Source organism: Leiobunum rupestre, chromosome 1 (genome assembly GCF_980474605.1).
Source record: "Leiobunum rupestre chromosome 1, qqLeiRupe1.1.hap1, whole genome shotgun sequence".
Taxonomy (NCBI): Eukaryota; Metazoa; Arthropoda; class Arachnida; order Opiliones; family Sclerosomatidae; genus Leiobunum; species Leiobunum rupestre.
The window spans coordinates 93774685-93800938 of NC_143384.1; the positions used below are offsets into that span (position 1 = coordinate 93774685).

At 34.5% G+C, this 26254-nt stretch overlaps 2 protein-coding genes across 4 annotated transcripts; one reads left to right on the forward strand and one right to left on the reverse strand.

Moving 5' to 3' along the window:
* Positions 1 to 4771: 4771 nt before the first annotated feature.
* LOC149968979 (polyamine-modulated factor 1-like) lies at positions 4772 to 9237 on the forward strand. 3 transcript variants are annotated; one of them, XM_090155061.1, is made up of 4 exons: positions 4772 to 4985; positions 5077 to 5223; positions 6867 to 7079; positions 8882 to 9237. In XM_090155061.1, exons 2-4 carry the CDS (start codon positions 5090 to 5092, stop codon positions 9096 to 9098), a joined length of 564 nt encoding a protein of 187 aa, XP_090011187.1. In that variant the 5' UTR covers positions 4772 to 4985; positions 5077 to 5089; the 3' UTR covers positions 9099 to 9237. The 3 variants fall into 3 exon arrangements, with proteins under 3 accessions (XP_090011187.1, XP_090011186.1, XP_090011184.1); XM_090155060.1 differs by having other exon boundaries at positions 4772 to 4934; XM_090155058.1 differs by having other exon boundaries at positions 4773 to 4997.
* A 460-nt stretch (positions 9238 to 9697) lies between these two features.
* On the reverse strand, positions 9698 to 19597 carry LOC149968980 (uncharacterized). Its single transcript, XM_090155057.1, has 16 exons — positions 19452 to 19597; positions 19122 to 19207; positions 18895 to 19042; positions 18332 to 18408; positions 18159 to 18270; positions 17494 to 17570; positions 16616 to 16739; positions 15981 to 16131; positions 15616 to 15743; positions 15489 to 15536; positions 15361 to 15424; positions 14480 to 14561; positions 13638 to 13718; positions 13445 to 13576; positions 12074 to 12153; positions 9698 to 12014 (listed from the first exon to the last, which is right to left on the reverse strand). The coding sequence occupies exons 2-16, from the start codon at positions 19181 to 19183 to the stop codon at positions 10414 to 10416; spliced, it is 2967 nt and encodes a 988-aa protein (XP_090011183.1). The 5' UTR covers positions 19184 to 19207; positions 19452 to 19597; the 3' UTR covers positions 9698 to 10413.
* Between the last annotated feature and the right edge of the window lie 6657 nt (positions 19598 to 26254).

Here is a 26254-nt window from a genome sequence, read left to right on the forward strand (position 1 = left end):
ATACTGAGCTTCGGCTCAGGCTAACGGAGAGGGTCCAGGCAAACTGGCCGTCTTGGCGGAATGGGTAGCCTGATGTGGGGCGGCGGGCCTCCTTATGCGGGCACGGCGGTCCTGTTTCCCGGCCTTTTGGAGTCCACCGGGATCTCCGGTGCCAGCTGTGCCGGGTTACTTGGGCTGCTGTGTGCTCGTCGTTCCCTTTTAGGAGCTCTCTCCAATGGGTTTGACTCTCTACCTTCTTAGGTAGGGTGTCTGCCGGAGTTGCTAGAGCATCCGCTCTCAATTCCACTGCTGTGTGCGAAGTGGCGGACTGGTCGTACCATTGCTGCACCTTCTGCTGGGTTGAGTGGCGTGCGTCGAGGGTGCGACCATCAGTAGTGGGGTTCTACTACCCATGCTGGATTTGTCACCTGTCCGGGCTTGTGGACGCTGGCGTAGGGCATTCTGATGATAGACCTCCGGTGGTGTGGTTTCAATCTTACCGGTACACCGGGCTAAAAATTCTGACGCATGTCTCTACCGTCGCCCATAGGAAATTCTGGAGATTTCCAATCTTGGGTACGTAGTTTAGATTATCTTTGTTGGCACCCTCCTCTATCTGAGACTGTAATTCGCTGCTGGATCACCTATTCACCTTTAGTTTCACTGTGCCACCCAACCGGCCCTAAATTCGCTCAAAGCTAGTTATACAAATAACGCCCTTGGGCCAGCGTGATGGGCTTTAAAAAATTTGAATTTTGTATTGTTTTTTCGAGAGGGCTGGCAACTCCGCTCAGGATAATTATTCCGTCCCATTCATAGATATAAGAAATGTATATATAGGTCTAGATAAATTTCGGGGCGTCTAAGCCTAACATAAAATACGGAATTGACACCTAGCAGACACCGAGGAAGGCACGTGACCAAGAGCGCGAGCTCTCTTAGCATTTTAGAACTAAGTGCTTGACCTTTCCGCAGGCCGTAGTCTTTAGACACCATCTGTTGGTGACTTTTAGTTTAATTTTTGAGCGGGAGACAATGGCTCTCGCGACGATAGCACAAGCTTTCTTACCGATAGATAGCGCCTTATAAGGATAGCCTGCAGAAATTAAGCGTTTCTGCTAGCTGTCACCTCCCTATTAACTCGCTTTGAAATATTTTATCTAGACCTTAATATACGTTTCCTATATCTATGGTTCCATTCCGTGCTGGGAGCTGCAGTCGTGACCATAGAAATCTCATAGGTAACTAGAATGCTGCCGCCAACGGCCGAGCTTGTCGCCAGTTCGTTTTGAACCTTCAGCCAATGAGAGACCGTAGAGTGGTTCCGCCTAGGAGGATAATAATCCTCCTTGGTTCCGCTACTATCGCGGGAGCTAGGTGTCGTCATTCTCTCTGGTGTCATTAAACTCTTGGCAGAATCACTCTTTGAGCTCTGATTGGCTGAGTTCTGGCTATCGTCTGCCATGGCGTTTGGTCCATTTGCCAGTTACACGGCAGCATTCTAGTTACCTATGAGATTTCTATGGTCGTGACTCGTTACTCCTATTCACTCTCGTATTCACTAGCTTGTGTTGTTGTATAAGCGAAGTCCAGCGTTGCCAGACATACGATAATTATCGTACATGTCGATAATTGCGAGATAATTTTTGGGACGTACGATATTTTCAATGGCGTACTATGTAGTACCAAGAATGTATTGAAGTTACTAAGAATATTGGACTACAGGATTCTGATTCCCATCCTCGCAGCCTTTGGAGCTTAAATTCGTCTGCTTTCCCATTCAAGTGTTCTATATGGTATAACCTTGAATGCGCCTTAAATGCAGACGAACTTTCTCCACAAAAGTTGCGAGGATGGTACCAGGGGTTAATGCTATGCTCAAATATTCTTAGTAACTTCAATACATTCTTGGTAGTACTCATTTTTCGATAATTCAGCTCACGCGTATGATAATATACGATAATTTTTTTAATTGGCTGAAAACTAGTTAAAACTGCGATTTTTAAATACAAGTTTTCAATCGGTCGAACTCATAGAAATCTTATACTCCTACCTAGAATGCTCCCGTCTACGGGAGAACCTGACGCCAAGACATTTTGTAGCAACGACTAATGATTATATAGTCTTTGCTTAAGCTTCAGCCAATCAGCGGCTATTCATTGACTCCGGCAAGCCGCTACATGGCGGTTAAAAATAGTAGAAGCATAGAGATAGAAAAGAAATAGAGGGAAGATTACCGCGTTAAGGCACCCCTGTTTTTGACAGGGAAAATTCATCCCCCCTCCGCGGATGTATGAAAGCGGAGATGGGCAGAATTTGCAACGCCATCTATCCATCCTTTGTTTACATCAAATGACAGTTGATTTTCAAAAAGGCATAATGTATTTCATTTCACCGCGCGTCGATAGCGCCACGTAATCTGCCCATCTCATGGCTTCCTACATCGGTGAAAAGGGGGTCAACTTCGCCAGATACAATAGTGCCTCTATTTCTTTTCTATCTCTATGAGTAGAAGCTCAGACGCTTTTTACAGGATCCATCCGATCATGGAAATCCACTGTCCATGATCCGATCCAAGCTCGCAGACTTCCCATAGGTTTTTGCTGGAGTTTTTCACATGAACCACTTCAACGTTTTTGAATTTTGATTTAATAATAGTGTTAAGATTTTTTGAAATTTTAGTTTTGTTTTCATATTTACTTATTATAAGGAATATTTAAATGCCATTGTGAGGAAGATAAATAAGATTTTGTTTAGGTTCGCTTTGAAAATATTTAAGCCTAGGCCTGACATAGGCCTAACTTTTAAAATAGCAGGCAATGTCAATTGCAGTTTTGGGATAAGCAGTGACTGAAGGTCCTTAGTATTAACCTTTGTATTTAAAGGTTATTTCACATTTAAAGTGAGTAATATTATGTTTATTATTATGTTTGTAGAAACTTAGATAAACAAAAACCTTATGAAAGAGTAATTATATCCCAGAAAAAATACATTACACTAAAGAATGACACTTGAACACTTCTGACGAATTGACGACAGTCATTGAATTAAACAGCAACAATCACACTGATAATTGTCTTATTTTTCAAAACTTTACCTTCTATTTAATAATATGCTTTTTCTCTTAGAAGCTTAGCCAAGATAAATGTCTCACACTCTGCTTAAATTCAACATTCCACTGTTAAACAACATAAGAGATAGTACTCAACGAAGACCGATATTTACAATGTTAAATAAAGTGTCTTTAAAAAAACGGATATTGCAGTAATTATAGTCCTGAGTTGTTGTTCCACTAGGCTCACTGAACTTCCGGAAGTAATTTTTACCAAATCATTAATTTGAAAGCCCGCCGTTTGTTAACATTTCAAATTGCCCCAAGGGTTAAAGGCAATATATCACGACCTATTAAGAAAAAACTTTCTTGTAGTTCCATTTTTTGAAATAGATGGCGTCAGCTAGGAGCAACAAACACAACACCCCACACAAGGAGAACGCAACCCGTCAAAAGTCGTGGATTTTCTTGTCTACATTTTTCATTGGCTAGACGCTTTAGCGCCTGCTGCCGTCGGAAGGGGAAAATTCGGAAATTGTCTCCCCCCCCGCCCGTAAAACGTTCAGCGTAAAGGCTCGTGACGCTCGTCCAATGAAATTCGTACACAACCCTTCGTTAGCGTGTTTAAAGGCTAGCTGCTTTCTCCTTGTGTTTGTTGCTCCTAGGCGTCAGGGTAGAAACGGACCTCCTAAAGTTTTGTTCGTATTTGACGGTAATGTTTGCCATGTGGAGAAGATAGAAGAGTCCATTTTGGTTTTCCGGGTAGAACATAGAAAAAAGGATGTTAAATATGGAACCCGCAAGTGGGCTTTTCTATTTCGAACCCCGGCGGGCGGCCAGTCTCTACTTGTGCCGATAGCTGTAGGCAGTATATTTCAATCCTATTTGTCAGGTCGAAACCAAAACTTTTACCTATACAACGACACATTACCGTCCACCGCAAATCGTTTTCTACATGTGGAAATGAAACATCGAGGAGCCATAACAACAAACAACGCAATAGTTATCCAAAACGTTTGCAAATAAGAGAAAAATCTTTACGAGTAAAGAAACAGTCTACCATGTTTAAAAAATTCATTGAACTCGTTCACGGCCCCCTGCACGAGCGCACGTGAGCGCGTGCAGGGGGCCGTTACTCGATTGACGTGGGCCAATCAAATGCGGGTTCTTAAGGTGACGTAATCCATAATCGAATTATTATTTTCAGTAACCCAAACTAGATGGCAACGAGCAGGCTTGGAAATAAGCGGTGGTCACTGGGTCAAAGACCAGTTTATTAATTACTCCAACCAGTTTTTTTATTCAAAAGCTAGGGGTTCACTGGTCCAGTGTCCAGTTTATTAATTTAAAATTATCTACCGTATTATTAACCAATTGGTCTACGTGACCACTTAAATAATTCAATAGTTTAGAGTCACTGGCCAAATAGACCAGTTTAGAAATAAGCCTTATTTCCAAGCCTGGCAACGAGTCGTTGCCGTAGTCACTCTTTGAATCATGATTGGCTGATAATGACGAAACCTCCGAAAATGTAATTAGCCTTTTCAGTTTGCATAGAGCCACGTAGTGGCAAATGCGAGAAGCTCATGAACTGCTGGATTTTCGTCTGCTAAGCAGACGATTTTTCAAGTTACTATTTCACACACAATTTAAATCTACCGCTATTTTTCAGGTATACGATAATTGTTTCTGAGATCGATAATTGTTTGGCTGTGGTACGATAATTTGAGTTTCAGGAACTGGCAACGCTGTAGCTAACCCGCGCTTTTTGCGTTTTCGTGAACGACCTTAGTAAACAATATTTAAGAAAGCTTGAATTTGAATCTTCTTTTTATGTCACACTTTTACATTTATTTGATACATTTGAACATATTGGATTTTTGTAGGAACCTAGCCCTTGATCGTAAGAACTGATCGTTTTCCTTTTTCCTTATATGATAGGATATGCTCCTAAGTTAGTTAAATGGTTGGAGTACTAACTAATTAAAGTGTGAATTAGTCCATGGTATGAGCAATACCTTTCCTAATACATAATTAATTTCCAGGTAAAAAATTGAGATGAATAAGAGAAGTCATGAATGTGGTGCGAATAAGAATACCCACACAGATATGAAGACGGCAACAAAATGCCGATATGAAAGTCTGCAAGTGGATTTGATAAAAATCATAGATAGATACCTTTCTTCTTTGAAGTACATTAAAATACAATTGTTTATTAAGTAGCAGAAACTTATTAGCTTTGACTCTTAATTAATTCAGTTCTGAAATGTGCATCATTTGGGAAATTTTCTTACAAACATGTTTAGAGCAGCTTGGATAGACTATTATTAATCCAAGGTGGAAATTGTGCTTAACAGTGCTGCTCCCAATGAAATAAGAATTTTTTACACAGCAGCGTATCGTATGCTATCTTTAAGCAAAAATGTATTAAATTCTTATTTCATTAGTGGTCCAGGTGATCTGAAAATGGTGCTCTGTCTTGAGAGATGGAGCACCTTTGATCAATTCATTAGAAAGCCACCGGGTCAATTGAAGCAGCTTGTAAAGAGCGCTTGGAGGAGCTCAATAAAAAACGCTCTTAGATATTTTCAATATGAAATAGTTTAGAAAACACTTTTCTTCCAAAATATTTAAAATAATCAGCTGTAACCACTACCGAAGGTATGTGTGAATACTATTAGCAGCAGTATTGAAAGGTACTTACTTCTCTTTAAAGGGAGTATAGCTATGTTAAGACATTTTTTAGCGTTGCGCTCACAATCCACACAAGCTCCTTCCCCCTCAAGAATTCAAATCAGCCCAGTAAATCCAAATCAGCCCAGTAAATCATTGATTTCCTAAAAGGCTAAAACTCAGTGGCGGCGTAAGGGGGGGTAGCCAGGGGCTGCCATTGGAGAAGCTCGAGGGGGGGGGGGGCAAAACAGAACGATTAAACTTGAAGAAGATGGACCCGTGAAAACTTAACTTATGCATGGTCCTGGGGGGTGTCACAAAACACTGCCGCTGCCCCAGGGACCCAGCCTTCTTAAGCCGCCACTGCTAAAACTTGCTTCTTCCAACGCAATTGAAGCACATGCTTGTGACATGTTTCTTTTCCCCCCTCTAGTGGTGGTGATAAAATTTACCAAAATTAGAACTACCCAAAATGGTTGTACAACATTTAACTTCTATTGGAATTAAAACAAATGTAGAACTACCCAAATGGTTGTACAACATTTAATTTCTATTGGAATTAAAACAAATTTGGAACTACCCAAATGGTTGTACAACATTTAATTTCTATTGGAATTAAAACAAATTTAGAACTACCCAAATGGTTGTACAACATTTAACTTCTATTGGAATTAAAACAAATTAAGAACCTCCCAAATGGTTGTACAACATTTAATTTATATTGTAATTAAAACAAATTTAGAACTACCCACATGGTTGTACAACATTTAACTTTTATTGGAATTGAAAGAAATTTAGAACTACGCAAATGGTTGTACAACATTTAACTTCTATTGGAATTAAAACAAATTTGGAACTACCCAAATCTATTTTTAACTAATAAATACAGAAGTTCTACCCACTAAAATAAGTCATAATGCGCACATGCTATTTAGGGTTTTTAATTCTGAAATTTTAATTAAAGATTTTCCAAAGTAAAGTTGCCCATAAAAAACTTTGTAATCACTGCTATAGATCTAGAAATGGTATATAAAAATTTTAAAACCCAATTTTATCATAGGTGACTTTTTCAGACTTCTCGTTTAATTTTTTTTCTCTAAGCAGGATTATCTGTGGAAATTCTTTATTTATAAATTAATATATTGTTGATTTATAATTTCAGCAAAAACAAAGAGTTTACTAAATTTTTTGAAGTAATATCTAAAGAAAGACCTGCTTTGCTAACTGGCATAATGGATCAGTTAACCTGCCAACTAAAAGATTATATTTTATGCGAAAGTAAAAATATTTTTGATGAAGTAAACTTGGATAAAAGACTTACTATATTGGATACGATTCTTTTGGAATCAAAGGAAGATAAAACTTACGAGGCCTGGTAAGTTATTTGAAGAATATAAACTAGGGTATCTTATAAAGCGGCGTTAACACTTTAGCTAGAAACCAGTTTTCATTGCAAATTTCTTTCAATTTCATTGGTCAAACTAGCGTCACAGTGTAGCTTAATAAAACTGTTTTAAGGCAGACCATCAAATATCTAGTTTTTAACGATAGCAGAAGTACATGATATAACAATGAAACCAGCACATGACAGCATCTACTTTTGTAACCACTGAAGTATTTCAAATAAATTCATTTTAAGGTCTGCTGTTATAGGCTTTTTTCCTATGCGCCCCTTCCCTCTCTGTATTCACTTCCCTTATAGGTAAGCCTCAAAAAGTTTTTCTTTAAGCACCATGAGATGACAACCGCAGCAGCGAAACTCCCGATGTAACATTAATGACTTGTGTATTATAATAGCTGTATTTAGAGCTGTTATCAATAAGTGTTCCGAGGTTAAAAATACTACAAATTTACAGTGGCAAATAGACTAAGATTTTTTTACTGAAAAACAATTCGTAAAAATTATATCAGACTGGTTCAGAGTAAAAACTAGGGATGCACCGATATATCGGCCTATTTTTCCAATATCGATATCGGCTTAAATGAAGCCGATATTTGCAGATACCGGTATAAGAAAAATATTTTCAGGAAAATCTTAAAAATAAGAAAATTCTCGATTAACTATTTGTTTTGTGATAGAAATTATGTATTTTCTTTTAATGAAAAATTAGAATAAAATAGTATGACAGTGCACTGAACTGTCTTTTATAATGATTTTATCATATATACTACTGTTATTATAGATAACTTTGGCCAGCCGATATATCGGCTGTACCATAAGACTATCAAGGCACCCTAAGCTTGAATTGGGCACAAGGGCCCATGTATTCGGCACTAAACAGGTGTGGGAGAAATCCAAATTACGATTTACACTACCTGGCGGAGAAATAGAACAAATCCTCCCAATCCCCCTCACCCCTACCAACTATACTACCATCCAGTAGCATGCATTGGGGGATTTGTGCATAATATACTATTAAAGCTGTGTTGTAAGAGCATTTTGATTTAAATATTTGAATTTTATGTGGTTTGAGGTTAATAGTAATATTTAGTGTATGGGGCTGTTGGCTCACGTGACATAAGGGCCTGCCACCTAGGAGCAACAAACACAAGAACGCAACCTGTCAAAAGTCGTGCATTTTCATTGGTTTAACACTTTAGCGCCTGCTGGCGTCGGAAGGGGAAAATTAGGAAATTGTCTTCCCCCTTTCCGTAAAACGTTTAGCGTTAAGGTTTGTCCAATGAAATTTGTACACAACACTGCGTTAGTGTGTTGAAAGGCTAGCTGCGTTCTCCTTGTGTTTGTTGCTCCTAGCTGCCACCACCCTCCTACTGAAAGGGTCGGGTTGGGGGTGGGTGAACCATTGATTTCTCAACTCTTTTCTATAATTTAAAATTTTGACAAAACAATTTGGTAAAAACAACCATGATTTTCCCATGCTATTTTATGTAGAGAACGTTTAAATTTGAGTTGTGAAAAACATTTTTGAAAAAAATTGGGATAAAACACCTTGGGGTGTCTCCTTGTCAGTACAACCCCTATTAAAATTAATAGTTAGAAAATTCATATTCAGTAATAATTGAAATCTAATAATTTTTTCCAAATTTACATTTGTTATAAGGATTGGCTAACTTAATTTTTAGATAATCTGGTCTTCATAATTTCTTGCATCATTTTGTTTAGAATCTTAACTATTGTGTACGTTCGTGACCTACTTTTTGCCGAATAACTTTCAGGCGCCCGAGTGGAGATGCGGAAAATGATCTGAAAGATCATACTCAGAAAATAAGAGAACTACATAATGAAGCGTTGAAAATGCACTTACAATCTCTAAGATTGGAAAATGATGAACTCTTGCTAGCCTTATCTGAAACGCATGAAGAAAATTTAAAGAAACTTGAGTTGTTGATAAGTACATTAGACTTATCGAAGACAAATATAATGCATAAATAGTATTTGTATTACGTTGAAAAGGTAAATATTATACTGATTTAAATAAATTGTCTCAATACTACTTTTAATGGTTAAAACTGAAGTCATAAGCTACAAAAAAATTTACATTTTAAATTGTTCACTTATTATACAATCTAAGATAGAAAAACTGTACTATCGAAAATATCACATCCAAAGCTCAGAGAATGGAAATATTTTTAAGAAAAAATATTCATATTGAACGTACAATAATTATTCAAACAAGCCATGTTAACTGCAGTATATAACATTATTTACCGGTATTTATATTAAGGGGTATAACAGATTTTCTACTTATAGAATATAATGAATTTGGCGCTAGTAAACAATGAATTGATAAAAGCTAACTGGTATAAATGATTATGTATTATCTTTAAACAACGCATTAATTACCATTTCATAAACAATATAAGTCAGGCAAAACGAGGTGGGTGCGTATCATAAAATGCCTCTAATTCTTATATAAGGCACTTGTTCATACACTATTTTATACAAGCATAGCAATATTTTTCTGTATCATGATAAAAGTTTCAATATCGGGGAATTAAGGGTTAAAACTTTAAAAAGTTTGATTCTCTGAGCAATGGCACCTTTGAAAAAACCCTTTTTAAATTCTAAAAAGCAACTATGTAATTTATACCAAAAGTACATAATGAAAATAAAAACCTTTTTTAGAAATACAATTTTGTATTATCGCAATACTATTAAGTTGATAATTTTTTTTATCTCAATAAACCTTTATGGACATTTAATGGACGACATTAGCTTTAACTCTCAAAAACATTACACTAAAAACTCCAACAATCTCTCTTAATAGCTCAACTAACTTTTTTTATATTACGAATAATTTCAAAATACTGAAATCTCAAAAGTAATAAACAGCGAAGAACTAATGCTTTGACTAGTTCTCAATACTATTTTTTTATATCACCCACAATTTTTGTTAATACACATGTACAGATTAAGTTTGTTAGCTATAAAAACACTAATTTAACCATTCTGCGTCCAATATCGTAACGAATTTTCTCGGGCCTGTAAAGTTGAATTTTGAGGAAATATGTTCATAGTCCTCAACAATAATGTAGATTGATAATAGGACATGTTAATAATATAAAACGGAAGCACCATTTTCATATAAACTTTCACAGCTCAAAAACATTTTGAATCTCCTTTCACGACTAGAAATAATTTGCAAATGATTTAAGTTACACGTATTGGGATTATGTAAAAATTAAGATTTGATCCAAATATCTTCCTTATATTCAATTTAACCACCAATAAATTTTGTAAAACAGTTTCATAGTCTAGTATCTTCAGAGTGATTGTTCAGTTTTGGTTTTATCGGGGGAGGGGGTGGTTGTGGTCTCGGTGGTCTTTTCAAGGTACCCGTAGGAGAGGGTGGTACTTTTCCATTCTGAGGCAATGCCACTGAAACATTACTAGCAACTGTATTTACATTGCTAATTTCCATAGGAAGTAAGTGGGTTTCAGTTTCGTGCCCTACCTCTTTGGTTGTATTATCATGCAATGGATAAGATGAACTTGTGTCATCTGCTACCGGGGCAGTTTGGTTTTCCCCAGAACATTTGGTGTTGGTTCCAGGTAGACTTTGCGTGGACGCAGTCATTTTATTAATTGATAAATTAGAACCCAAAATATTCTCAGAGGATTGTGTCATGTGACTACTGACATGAACGAAAGAACCAGGAACAGGTGCAGAAATATACTCCTCTTTCATTTGAGAACCCGGTAAAGGAAAATTTCGAGGAGGACGTTCTGGAGGGGCATTAGGAGTTTGACTTGTTAGGAACGCCCACTTCTTTTCCATCTTAGCTGAAAAGGAACTCATAGTTGGATCTAAACTCGCAGTGTTTGTTGGTGGTGAAGGTGCATTCCACGTTTGAAGCTGACTGGGTGACTGAGTGCTTCGATCAATTTCATCCTTTGACGAGTCCATGGAACTGGACAATGGTGTAGTAGCAGAATGAATACTACTGTCCATTTTAAACACCTCTTCATTATCAGACTCATCAGCAAAATGAATTGAATCCTTATCAGAGGACCTACGGCTAGTGTTCCCTTGTTCATTAATCCTTACATCAATGTCATCCATATCAACTGATTTGGATCCGGAATTGTGATAAGACCCAACTATGTTGTCTAAACTAGGAGGTTTTGCTGGGACTTCAGGTTTGCCTCCGCTTCCCTTTTCAATCAATATTGGTTTTTGAATTTGGATATTGCTGTGAGAGTCAATTTGCGAGATGTTTGCCATAGATTTTGCATGGATTGGCGGTTTTTCTATTATTCTGGATCTTTCTAGTGAGCTATTTCGTACCATAGGAACTGGCTTCTCGTCAGTGTCGCAACCATGATCTGCTTTTATGAAATTAGCCAGATTGTCATGAGATGGCCTCTGCGTTATAGAATTTCTTTTTGGTTTTCCAGGTCTATCTAATGTTGCACTTCTAGATAATGATGGGTTGAATTTCTCTCCAGCAATTGTTAAACGGTTCGCATGAAGTGTTGCAGAATATTCCGATTCCTGAATTGAACGAGTTCTTTCTAAAGAGGGACCTCTACTACGTTCTCTAGATTTGGACCTCATAGGTACATTAGAAAAATCTTCCGGGCTAGACTGTGATTTAGCGTAGGTTATTTTGCCTTGTTTCATTTCCACTTGTTGTATTGCACCGGGAGCTGGTGGAGCTGGTTTTTTCCCAGGCCGGTGTATAATTCGCGGACTTTGAGAAGTAGGACTAGTATTGAAATTTCCAGAAACATTTTCAGATTCTACTTCACCATTAGAAGCGACAAAACCAGAATTGACTATTCCCATATAAGCATCACTGATGTTATCATTAGGAAGAGGTAGAGGTGAAATTGTAAAGTCTACCTCTAAAAATTAAATAAAAATATTTTTATTAAAGTAAATAAATCTAGACGTGCATTATTACCTCCTGGAAAAAAATAATCTGCATATGTTACTAGAGAATCCACAATACTACTGTGTATGTTTGCAACTGTCATATTCATTCTGTATAAAAGAAATAAAACACTATTTCACTTAAAAGTATTGATATTCATAGATGTACAAAATCCCCCTTATGGAAGAAATATTATAAATTAATAAAACCCAACCAAAATCTGGCCATTGGGTCATGTCCGGTTCTAAGTAACCGGAACCAGATAAAATGGCAAGCTAAATGTGTGCTGTCATTTTGAGTCGGGTTTAAGTGCTAGTGGCAAATCTAGACGTAGAACTCAAGACACTGCTTTTATTAACACTTATAAGCGGAAAATTTATCAATCTTCAGGTAAGATTTTAACATCTTCCTTGGTTCATCTGTTATCGCTGAAGTTCAGCGAGAAAGGAAGACGTTTGGTTATTTTGTGGATATTGGCCGTGGAAAGCAGTGTCTCCAACTAAATCATCACATAATTCAAGTGTAGTCTACAATTATATTTCATTAGTCACAAGTAAAACTTAAGCGTGGAAGTATTTTAAAATTATAATCATAAATATTAAAATTTTGTTCCATGGTTAAAAATTGTAACTTAGTAAAAAAATTTAAAAGATCTGCTACTACATGGAGTTGTTTGATAAAATAAAATAAAATTATTGACCGAAATCAGTAATTTGTGCAGTAAACTAATTGTTAATCACTGGTGTATGGCTATGTTAACCATTCCAATTTTCTAGGAAGATCTAGCCATTTTAACTAACCATTATTGCAGATCACTAACCTAGTGACCTGCTTGGTAGGTCATTGCTACGGTGTACAATGCTGTTTAATTTAATAGTTTTAAAAACTTTTACTGGATACAATCGGAAATACATAAAACCTAAATTATCAAGGGTGTTCAAATATAAATTGTCTTTTACAACACTGGATTAATTTCATTATGAACTGTAAAAACTGCTCAAATAGGGCAACTAATGTTTTTGTTTTTCCATCACTTACTGGTGAACTAGTCTACCAGGGTTGCAACAAATTTCCCATTTTCAAATTAACTGATTTTTCCAGGTTTTCCAAGGAGAATTTAAAGATAACATCTGTATGCCTACCAGTTGATGCATAAAACAATTTGGAAATAGCACGTATACCATTTTGTGTAATGTTAAGGGCTTAGAAAACACAAAATATATATATATAACACTGTCTACACTAAAAGACCTCCGTCCCAGCCAAAGGGAATCAAAATTGTCAGGCGCTCCTCTAACATCCCACAAAAATTGTAGTCTGATAATTTTGGTTTGACATTTTATGGTTCCTTGCTAGAAAAACTACCAACCATATTGACTATCGCTAGTTAAAAACTCTTACCCGATGTGGTTACTCTGATCAGCTTGTGGTGGCCATATTAAATTAGGTGCCATGACTATGGCCAAATTTTGAGTGCTCATCTTGTTTACCTCTGAATTAGTTGTAAGCTTGGCCAAAAATTTTATTATGTATCTATTTAAAGAAAAAGTTATTTTCACTATCTTATTTTCAACTACGCCTTTATTAAACTTACTTGAGGTTGTTGAAATTTGCTTCAGGCAGTTTATTAACAATTTGCCAAAACGTTTGCAATCTTAAATCGTGATCTGATATCCTTTAAATAACATTTAACTTAATGAACATTAGCATATTTGGTACCAACCGAGGTTAGATACTTGTCCTGAATGGGTTAATTATTAACTCCTCAATAAGGAGTCCTTATGCCATATTTGTTGAAAACACGAGCTATCAGCCAGATGCTTACAGCCTTTTGTACACATGGTTTGGTAAAACAAATAACTAAGTACAAAAGTAGGCTTAGCGGATCAACACCATTTGGGCACATGAAAAATTCCACTAAGATTAATATGCCAATGAACAAAAAGTTATGAGAATCTCCCTTGCCTTCTTCCCCAGACATTGTTTTATAGCACACTGTTTTGGGAATCAGGTCACAGGCTCACACACGACCCAGCACAGAAATTTCAAAGAACTAAATTAAGAGTTAAATCAAACCAAAGCTAGATCATGCTGTATAATAAATACTCCGGAACTAGTACATTGACTAATAAAGTAGAAAATAAACGTTTACTAGAACTCTGCCATAATCAAACAAAAATTAGGCTTTTTGCTTTTGATAGCAGCAGCATACTTACCTTAAGCCAAAAACATGCAATGTGATTTTATTGCTGCTTATTAAAACTTCAGGTGTACGAGTAAACATTTTTTTCTACTTTATGCTATCTTATTGTGAAAATGGATGGTTTACGTTTGAAAGAGAAGGATAAGTAAGTATGAAAGGTAGAATTGTGTACTCTCAATAACCTAAATACATTCATTACACAACTTTTGACATTTGGGTGCATGGGTACTTACGTATTTGCATTCATCCATTCATCATATAATGTGTGCGTAAGTAGAGGCTCAGGCAACTCTCGCAGATAAGATTTTAAGGCACCTGTTTGTGTTATAGAGAGGTTTATACAAATGCATTTGAAATGGCAACAAGTTCACCCAAAGGCCAATTATCTTAAAAATTTTAAGTTACTAGCTGCATCCCTCGTTCAGCCACTAGGCTGAGATCCACAAAATTTTAAGCAAGAAATGTTTACACTAGGCGTTAGCATAAGTAACATAATAACCATCGGTATGACACTCATCCCTGCATTTTTTCTTACTACCATATTTCCACATAACTGACAAATTAGAAGGATTACCATATTTAGTAGTATTTGTGGGTTTCTTCCTATTTATCAGGCAAATTAATAATGATAATTAATACACTGATGTTGATAATCTGCACAAAAACGCGTTTAGATCTCCAAATTCACAAAAATAATACATTTGGACTGTTTTTTTTTAATAAATTTTATGTTCAATAAGTTATTATTAGTATTAGTTACTATTTTGAAAGAGCATCAAATTTCCTAAGACAATAGGAGCCTGCATCCATTTTTCATACCTTAGCATTCCATTTTCAAACACAAGACCGAGTCGAGGATAGATGACTTAAGCCTTGGGTATTAACCTAGCTGATTATTATTATGATTTAACTATATTTCTCGGCATCACAAGGAAGAATTGATGTAGTAAAAAAATATACACTAGTATCATACTTATTGGTATTAAGTAACTTATGATGTTACACAAATTATCAAGTTAAAGATGGTTCAAACCTATTGATAATAAAAAATTTAAATTCAACATATTTATATTTCTATAGATAATTGACCTCAGTGGTTTTTGGGAACATGTACCAGCAATTGAATGAGGGTCAGTGACATATTCTGTCATGTTAATGATGCCAGCATCGAAAGAATTCTATTAATGAAAACAAGTCAATTATACAGCTACTTTTCTTGCTTCAACTAGTTAATTGGCAAACCTTGAGTTTTTTGAGTTTGGAAGCACTCCCACCAATTCGGAAAAGACCCTTTTCAATTAATCAAAATGAAATTAGTGATAATTTGTTATAAATTAAGCCCTGGATTCCAAGAAATGGAAAAACTGACTTCTTCATTCATCCCGTAAACCAGTAAAGCAGATATGCACTTCTCAATTACCAAACTAATTTGCCTGTGAGTGACCCTTAGATGTTCTGTTAAAGGACAACCATAAGCTGGACGGTGTGTGTGATTATCTGTAATATTTACAATTAAATTATATAAAGAAATATCAAATAGACAATGTGTAATTGAATATTTCATTTAAAAGTTATAAATATTAACTGTTTGCAAATACTGTTGTGTCAGTGCTGGTATTAAATGTGTTCGTAGTAATGGCCCCAACAGTATTTGTAAAAAAAATAATATAACTTAAATAATACTTTTATTGTCATGATTTTTCTGTAATTTTGGTTATTATCAAGACAATATACCGATTATGTTACTCATTTGTGGGATGCCCATTTCCAATATTGATGAAACGTTACTATTGTAATCAGCTTGTAACTGATACCATTGGACAAATATACGAGCAATTTCAGCTTCTCTACTCAACAGACAAAACATTTCAGCTGCCAACATGTCCTGAAATAGAATAATATTACGTATTAAAAATGTTAATACCAAATAACCCATTGAAAATTTTAAAGTAACCAAGTTTAACAACTCTGATTAACGGAAATGGATGTGAAAATCCAATTTTGGATCAAGTCAATTTTTATGATATATTTTAATTTGGTAGTACCTAGATCAAATAGGAAGCAAATAAATTTTATATTGCTTCTTAGAGTGAAAAACTTTTGGAATTAAGGTTTGTTGTTTTTAATAATTTAGGGATATATTAATGTTTAATAAAATGATAAATCAGCATATTTAACAACCAATAACTTAGTTGGCGCACCCATAGAGAAGTGATCTTACTAAGTTAAGTGTATATTTTTGGGGGCGATTTTTGGTTTTGGGTTTGACATCAAATCTACATCCCTCCACACAGCATAACAATAATTATTTGAGCTAACTAACACACACAGAATTGCAAATCAAGTTTTCCAAATTTAAAACGACTTACTCTCTGTTGTTCAACCTTCATAGATAGTTCTTCGTATTCCTCTTTAAACGAATCTGCTTTAGCTATAGCAGCACCAGTTGCAGAGCCACTTGTTTGATTGGTGTGTTTAACTGCAGCTTCAAATCTATGTAAATTTAAATGGCAAAAAGATTATTCTGTACCTTTTTTCTATATTTGAAATAGGGAATTAACAACGTTGAAGACTGCTATGTCAGAGTTTAAGATAGCACCATTTGGATTTAATTGACCATTTATGGAAAAACTATTACTTTCTCTTAGCTATGGCAAGTTTATTCAAAAGTTTAAAATTAGAGCTGCGCTAGTGTCAACAAATGTGTCTGAATATTCTGACTTTTCCAAATAACACGTTTCCTAATTTTACACTAACTACACTACACCATAAACAATTGGTAGAATTTCACTGTATTTGGGACGTTTCTGTTGTTATATTTTCTACTTCTGCTTAGTGGTAGGGGCTTTCAGAGTAAATAAGAAGATATAAATTAGTCTGTTGCTTCCAATTAGGTTGGCTAATGCAACAAAATTAAATTTTTACGAATTATTTGTCAGAGCATTTAGGTTAAATTCCGGTTTTTATCTTGAAAATTATCTTTACTCTGTTTGCTCTACATTAAATGTCCCGGAGAAGTGAATAATTAAATAATATAATATAATATAATATAATACTATATAATAAATTGTAGTTAGTAATTTCTTAATTTTGCTATCGCCTTTCTTAAGATGTGGTATTGTTACACTTTATTTTATTAGCATACCCACAAATGGCTACCACAAGAGCTAAAGTAGATTTCAAGCCTTGTGACGTAGAAATAATATTAAAGCTGTTAATTCCCAAATTGTTTGTAAGTCAATTTTACTTGGCTCTGGCCGAATCCATATCTTGAATAAGTTTATTAAGTTGTTTTTTCATCTTAACAATATTTGGAATATCAGTCTGTGAATTAAAATTATTATCATTAGTGTCTAATAATGATAATTAATTGTATTGTAGGTTACAACAACGTGTTTTTTCAGCATGATCATTAAGTAACAAAATCATAAGCGTGCCTTGGTAGAACCGAGTTCATTTCACATTGAACATTAATAAGTGAACTGCAAAGGTTAAAAGCGCTTCTATTCCTTGAACTTTTGAGAACACAGGAGTATAATTGTATGTTTAAACTAGTCAGTTGGAAAATATGCAGAAAACCAGAACGATATGAGGAAAACCTTTTACGAAACAGTACAGCGTTCTGGTGCATTTCAAGCACTGAAAATACGGAACCAATAACACTTTTGGCAATTTTTTTGGCACGGATTTTAAATGCAAATTATAATTGTAAAAAGTATTTTAATTTATTAAAAGTGGATGACGTGTATGTAAATTACATCACATCCCTTGAATGAGGTTGTGTTTACGGTACACTTAAGAATGATAACGTGTTTTTGCGGTCAAAGAATCAGAGCTATATGCAATGAATTTTGGTTCTATTCTAATGGCACTCTGTCATGTGATGTAAAAAAACACATTTTATTTAAATACCTCTATTAAAACGTTTAAAGGTGATAAAACATTATTTTCAACTTGATTTTCAAAGTTTAACAATTCCTCAGCCAAACGATTTTGAATAGGACTACAATTTCTTAGAACAACCCTGCATTTCAAACCAAAAATTATAATTATAGTTATAATGAACATTTGGGTAATATTCGTACCCTAAAATTGAGCCATCTTCATACATTGAGCCTCCCTCTTGCATGGAATGAGCCAGTGAAAATGCTGGCATCTTTTTCTACAAATAAAATATAAATTTCATAAAATATTTTCACAACTAATACTAATAAGAAATATTAACGTCAAAAACTGGTACAAGTAACTCTAAAGTCTAAAATTTGCTTCTTTAAAAAGCAATTTTGATATCGTCAATGAGCCCAGAGTCATAAAAATTGTTGTAGGCAATATTGAGATTCTCAACTTGAGCAATACCCCTAAACTTTGATTTCTACATATTGCCATTTCAGCAATTCCAATTGTGACTACGTCAAAAATGGAAGTTCTGAAAAGCACTTGCAGTAAAGACAGCTAATCAATAGGCATTGGTAAAACTATTTTTGGAGTTACCGAACTTGGCCATTGTTTTCTCTATCGTATGCCATCAAAAATGCACTGGACAAGAAATATATGTGCTATTTCCTATTAAACTCTTCTATTAAGTATAAACCACTTTCACACGTAATGCTCTTTACCTAAAACCGTAGTTAAATCTTTTCTCACTTACTTTGCGTTTCTCAATTGCCGATGCATCTTGACCAGACCCTTGTAAGCACGCGTTAATTTTCTTTTGAAGAGCCTGACAAGAATGTTTGATTGCATCTACTCTTTTTTGAGCGATATCCAAATCGCTCTGGTTGTCCAATTTCTCGCCCCTTTGAACATATGGTATAATTTGGATTATCCCGTACATATTTCAAATAATGCATTATTTAATAAAAAAAAAGTACTAACCTTAAAAAGTTTTGATCAGCAAACTGCTTTTTCACTTTCAAAAGTTGTCTTCTCACCAACATGGTGAATGGTAGTTTTTAAAACAACTTAAATAAGCAAGAAAACGTTGTTTTAAATGAAATTTGTATGGCTCTAGTCAATCAAAAATAATCAAGATGAGAAGATGGCCCATTAAAAATTATCTCTACTTGTTAATTAGCACACATCCCATCAGATATGCATATCTAGCTGAAAGAGGAGGACCCTCCCCAAAACAAGAGTAGGCGTTGGGCTTAACAAGAATCTATTTTCATTAGTGAAATTAGAATGATTAATTAATTTTTTCTTTACATTTACAGTATGGGCGGTCCGTTTCGTCCACTTCAGTTTATTTTCAGACATTACTCATCGTCCCTCATATCATAAGCAAGCTGATTCTTCGTTATCAAGTGTAGAGGCTTTCGTGCATACTTTTAATTGCGTATATGAAATAAAAAATTATACATTTCGTCAGTAGATGGCGATAGTGCCTTATGGTATTTCCCAGGTATTTCCATCTACAAATGCTAGATGGCGCCATTTCTATGAAAAATTTCTTTATTCACCGATCGGAAGATTTTCTTCGAGATGGTATATATTTTAATGGAGAACTACGTGCTTAAATACTTAAGATCCTTTTAAATTGTCTTAAATATAAATTTTAATCGTAGTTAAAATATTAAACGTAAATTACATATTCAATGAAGCAGAATTACATTTTAAACATATATACATAATGTCCAGTACTTAAGTGGATATCGGAGATTATAAACGCAAAAAAAGTTATAAAAAAATGCGGAACTATCGAAAAGAAAATCGCCTTCTTTTGCATAAAAAAGGTTGAAATGAGTCGCTTTGTTTTGATTATTTTTCCGGCGCGCTGAAGAAAGCCCGTTTTCCTGGAGTGTATGGAAGGGAGAGGCACGCTTTCGGCCGGGGAGGAGAGCCGCAGACGAGTCTTGGATGGCGGCATCCTTTGGCGGCGAACATCAAAGGAAATCTCTTCACGGTTTGCTACCCCAAACCTTTAACGTCTGTCTGGTCAATAGAGGCATTTGCGCGATCAAAGAAAACGGCAGTTTACTCTCGCGCCTTCGAAAGAAAAGCTTCACCTTTTTTCTCTCTTTTGAAGTAATTGTCACTTCCTTCGCAGTTTCATTCGACTAAACATTAAACCGACAATAATCAACTTCTACCCAAGAAATAAATGTACAAAAAGTGCGTGCATTTGTATCAGGTTTTTGTATTTTAACGCGACATTTTGGTTGATATAATTCGTTTATTCGATTATTAGCGTTAACTACGCGATTTCCGCCGTTTATCTCAAAATAATTTATATATTTTAAAAATATTATAAAATCAACTAATTAATTCTTTATATTATTTTCATTCAAATTTTCAGTTCTGTTACGAGAAGAATTCTCATTGGACAACGTCGGGTGACGTCACGCCATCCGAGAGTATCCCGAAAACCAGTGTTGCCAGTCGTGAAATCTCGTAAAACGCGCGGCGTCAGCCAGCCATGTGTGTGTCGGTGAACGGTGTCGAATTCGAAGATTACCATCGAAATGACCGTGTAAAGTGTTCAACCCGGGGTCGAAAAGTGTTTAATTACGATAATTAGTAATCGGTAAACGTTGGTTGGTAAGGATTTCGCTATTACCAGCTTCCTACGAAGTTTCGCGATAACTTTAAAACTTCGTCGAAAGTTTGAACAGTGCAAAGTTTTCGGGTGCCTCCTCATCGCGGGCCACTGAGGCTCTCTTTCGCGGCTCCCGCTGGAGTTACTTCTTCGCCCGAAACTCCGTCTACTCTAGGCCTAGAGGGTAACATTTTTTTAACATTCCTTTCTTTCACTCTAAATGATTATTTATTTCAAGATACGAGCATGCGTTTAGTGTAAGACAATTAGATACTTACTAAAGTGGGTCTACCTTTAATTTAATTCGTCGATACTAGCGTATTATCGAATGGAAAATGAGTTAGAATGTAAGCAACGGAGCGTAAAGTAGTAAGCCTTGGTCAATTTTTGCGTTTTCACTTCATAAATATTTTATTAAAAAGTTTCTTATTGTTCAACAATATATTTATCATTTGGGTGTAACTTTTACCAACCCTTAAGTACGGGTACTTGGATTCTTTTTTCCGCCTTTATTTTGTATAATTTATAGTTAGATTAAGCGAATTTTAAGTTAGGTTCTAAAGGAAGCTTTACGCCAGTGAATTTGTCCCATATAAAGTCTTTTATTTTTTATTTAAAACGAAATTTATCCCTGCAACAATCGTTTAAAATGCCATCGACACGTTTTTTAGTTGTTTACCAGAAATAAAAGAGAATTTCCCAAAACTTCTAAAACTCTGAAAAAAAAAACCTTTACTCTAAATAATATCAACAACTTATATTATATAAAGTGAGAAACATGAAAGTTTTAATAAAAGTAATTAAAACTAAGTATTTTTGAAACAACCAGAAGCAAAAAACGATACAAACAGTTTAAAATTTATTTTTACTCAAAATTTGTCGCCTATGCGAATTTAATTTCTCGTTTCGCGTAAAAATACAATTCCTTAACGCTTTTCAAAACGAGTAACTGTTGGGAAGGCAGGGCTGGTACGTTACGAATTTGAAGCTTACGACAACTGTACCGTGTATTAGATGGATATATAAAAAAAGTCTTTTAGCAATGTGAACGTGGTGGTGGAGGGGGGGGGGGGCAGGCTTACTAAAGTTGATCCCCTCCCGCGAAAGACAGTGCATTCTCTATTTTTTCCCCGAGATGAGAGGCGCGGGGGGATGGAAGTTGTAAAAACGGGAGGGTAGAGTTCCAGTTGGCGGCGAGAACTTTTTCCCTTTGAAGTTTCGCCGCCGCCAGTTCTTCGGCGCTCGTAGCGAGCCGGGAAGAGAAAAAAGATTTTCGCTTAATGGGGAATAAGGGAGGGAGGGGGTACCGTCTTTTTTAGTTATATTTTGTCAGGCTGTTTTCATTGTGTGTGTCGCCCCCCTCCCTTCGCGGGTTTTATCCAGGGATTCTTGCGTTTACACTCTTTTTTTCTTCGGATGGTTTTCGTGGAAGAAACTTCTCCTTTTGTGCTAGCCGCTGCTGATCTCTATTCGACCAACTTGCGCCCCCCCCTCCCCGTTTCAAACTTTTCTCGTTCGTTCGCGAAATGACACACGGCCTCCTGGCGAAGAGATCTGTTTGGGACCCGCAGTTATCTGGTCGTCGGAAATGTTCTCCTTTACGGGTCCTACAGATCTGGACAACCTGACAATATCAAGGAATTAGATTTTCGACTTGTAAAAGTCAGGGAAATTACAATTTGTTAAAGTAATAGACCTTGTAGAAGACGGGGAAATGTCCTTATTTTTGTAGAAGACGGGGAAATGTCCTTATTTTTGTAGAAGACGGGGAAATGTCCTTATTTTTGTAGAAGACGGGGAAATGTCCTTATTTTTGTAGAAGACGGGGAAATGTCCTTATTTTTGTAGAAGACGGGGAAATGTCCTTATTTTTGTAGAAGACGGGGAAATGTCCTTATTTTTGTAGAAGACGGGGAAATGTCCTTATTTTTGTAGAAGACGGGGAAATGTTCTTATTTTTGTAGAAGACGGGGAAATGTCCTTATTTTTGTAGAAGACGGGGAAATGTCCTTATTTTTGTAGAAGACGGGGAAATGTCCTTATTTTTGTAGAAGACGGGGAAATTTCCTTATTTTTGTAGAAGACGGGGAAATTTCCATATTTTTGTAGAAGACGGGGAAATTTCCATATTTTTGTAGAAGACGGGGAAATTTCCATATTTTTGTAGAAGACGGGGAAATTTCCATATTTTTGTAGAAGACTGGGAAATTTCCTTATTTTTGAAGAAGACGGGGAAATTTCCATATTTTTGAAGAAGACTGGGATATTTCCTTATTTTTGTAGAAGACTGGGAAATTTCCATATTTTTGTAGAAGTCTGGAAATAACAATTTTTAAATGTAAATGTCTGGGAAATAACAATTTTTAAATGTAAAAGTCTGGGAAATAACAATTTTTAAATGTAAAAGTCTGGGAAATAACAATTTTTAAATGTAAAAGTCTGGGAAAAAAAACAATTTTTAAATGGAAATGTCTGGGAAAAAACAATTTTTAAATGGAAAAGTCGTTGAAATTACAATTTCTTGAAGATAAAGTCGGGGAAATTACAATTTCTTAAAGTTAAAGTCGGGGAAATTACAATTTCTTAAAGTTAAAGTCGGGGAAATTACAATTTCTTAAAGTTAAAGTCGGGGAAATTACAATTTCTTAAAGTTAAAGTCGGGGAAATTACAATTTCTTAAAGTTAAAGTCGGGAAATTACAATTTCTTAAAGTTAAAGTCGGGGAAATTACAATTTCTTAAAGTTAAAGTCGGGGAAATTACAATTTCTTAAAGTTAAAGTCGGGGAAATTACAATTTCTTAAAGTTAAAGTCGGGGAAATTAAAATTTCTTAAAGTTAAAGTCGGGGAAATTAAAATTTCTTAAAGTTAAAGTCGGGGAAATTAAAATTTCTTAAAGTTAAAGTCGGGGAAATTAAAATTTCTTAAAGTTAAAGTCGGGGAAATTAAAATTTCTTAAAGTTAAAGTCGGGGAAATTAAAATTTCTTAAAGTTAAAGTCGGGGAAATTACAATTTTTAAATGTAAAAGTCGGGGAAATTACAATTTTTAAATGTAAAAGTCGGGGAAATTACAATTTCTTAAAGTTGCAGTCTGGGAAATTATAATTTCTTATATAATATTATTGAGTGCAGCTGTAACATAAACTAAATTTTATATTTATATAATTTAATTTCTAATTAAAAACAAGTGATTTTGCTCTGAATTGACATTGAACCTACTTTTGTCATAAGGAAAATATGATATTACTTTTCTTGATTTTATAAAATACTTCGGAGTATAATAAAAAAATAATGATTTTTGAAAAGAAAACACTTGATTTTAATTATCTAGATTTAGTTAAATCATGGTGGTTAAATATCAATGGTGAAAAATCCATCTGGCAAATGCAATGAAAATAGTTATTTTTTCAATCTATTTATGTCTTGTTCAACTTGTTTAAAAGTACCACGCGCTCCTTGATATTTTAGCGCAAATGGGCTCGAGCGATTTCGCGCGAGCTCACTGAAACAAAAAGAAACGCGCGAGCCTTTTACGCTAAAATATCAAGGAGCACGTGGTACTTTCTAAAACAAGTTGAACAAGACATAAGTATAATATATGCTAGCGTCTATTGATATTTTGTACAAACCACGACTATTACGGTGGTTTATACTTCATAGGTAGATAGTATTATACTATCTACCTATGAAGTATAAACCACTTATATACTATAATAGTATATTTGCACCTAATCGAAGCAAGAAAAGTACCGTTACACGGGGTTTTTGATTTTAAAAAATCGGTTTATTTAATTAAAATTTAATGGCTTTTAATTAATTTTATTGATTTAAATGTTTATGCCTCTTTTCCTTGGTTTGTGGATTAATAATTTGAGTGGCACGGTAAAAATAATCTAAAATTAAAATTAATCTTAATTTAATTTAATTACTATTTAAAACCTAATATAATTTGAATTGACCCTGGTAGACAGCCTACTTTCGTATATTTTCATAAATACATTGAAGTATATTAGTTGATTGGAATCAAAGATCTTTCTCAAAATTACTTCATTTAAATCAATATTTATTCTCAAAATTACTTCATTTAATAAACATTCAGAGTGCCCTATATGTGAGCAGTCCATTGCAATTTATAGTGAAATTCTTCACCAATTATTGCATCATGCATGGCGGACTTTTGATACTTCATTTAAATCAATATTTATTCTCAAAATTACTTAATTTAAATCAATATTTATTCTCAAAATTACTTCATTTAAATCAATATTTATTCTCAAAATTACTTCATTTAAATCAATATTTATTCTCAAAATTACTTCATTTAAATCAATATTTATTCTCAAAATTACTTCATTTAAATCAATATTTATTCTCAAAATTACTTCATTTAAATCAATATTTATTCTCAAAATTACTTCATTTAAATCAATATTTATTCTCAAAATTACTTCATTTAAATCAATATTTATTCTCAAAATTACTTCATTTAAATCAATATTTATTCTCAAAATTACTTCATTTAAATCAATATTTATTCTCAAAATTAATTAATTTAAATCAATATTTATCCTCAAAATTACTTCAAATATAACGCTATTTTAAATGGAATCGAATTAAAATAATTCAATTTTGAATCGAATAAAAAAATAATTTTGAATCGAATGAAAAAATTCAAATTTTAAATGAAATGATGATTTAAATTTAAAATTTTTGTTTGAGTAAAAGCTTTTTTCATTAAAATCAGAATTGCCCCTGGTGGTCATTTATTTTGTCAACTTCTGGGAAATAGTTCGGTTAAAGGCTAAGGATGAATTCATAACCTCTTTGGTGGAATGGTTAATGGAAGCACGAAAACAAGAAGGCCACGTTACTTTATAAAATCGCCCGTTCATTTAGACGTTTTTAATAGGTGTTTCCATAAAATAAAGCAAAAAAAAATAAAGTGTAAAAATGTTTTTATCTACGCCACGAGCTTAAGCTTTTTAATCCTTTATCGGCACGCGCGTCTCGCACGTGGACTTCAAACATCCAAATCTTCATCGACTCGAGCGCGCGCTCTCCATCTTCAATTAACTATAGCTTGTAACTATAGTGCGTAATCCATGTTGTGAGGTAGAAAAAGCATGTTCACCTCCCGTATTTTATAGAAAGAATATATTTTTTATTTATTTGATTTTCAAATATTTACGGTTCTTTTTCTTAGCTAAAGTATAAATTAATCATAATTAAATTTAAATATTGATAGGCCTAAAAAGCATGGTTGAAAAAATTTGTTTTTTTTAAACATAACCCAAACACTTTTATTGTTCAAAACACAATTCGTTGTTTTAAACTGTTTTTAATTTAAACTAAAAAAATCTTTAAAAATAACATATTTACAGGGCTCCCAGAGTTCCTATAATTCCTATAAATTCCTATAATTTATAATTTCGATATGCTCCTATAATTTCCTATTTTCTCAAAATTGTTCCTA

Coding starts and splice junctions, on each gene's coding strand:
- LOC149968979 (XM_090155061.1), top strand. CDS start 5,090: ATGAATAAGAGAAGTCATGAATGTGGTGCGAATAAGAATACCCACACA. Junction 5,224..6,866: donor AGATACCTTTCTTCTTTGAA/GTACATTAAAAT, acceptor TTATAATTTCAG/CAAAAACAAAGAGTTTACTA. Junction 7,080..8,881: donor GATAAAACTTACGAGGCCTG/GTAAGTTATTTG, acceptor AATAACTTTCAG/GCGCCCGAGTGGAGATGCGG.
- LOC149968980 (XM_090155057.1), bottom strand. CDS start 19,183: ATGTTGGTGAGAAGACAACTTTTGAAAGTGAAAAAGCAGTTTGCTGAT. Junction 18,271..18,331: donor GAAGATGGCTCAATTTTAGG/GTACGAATATTA, acceptor TTTGAAATGCAG/GGTTGTTCTAAGAAATTGTA. Junction 17,571..18,158: donor CTTTAAACGTTTTAATAGAG/GTATTTAAATAA, acceptor TTTAATTCACAG/ACTGATATTCCAAATATTGT.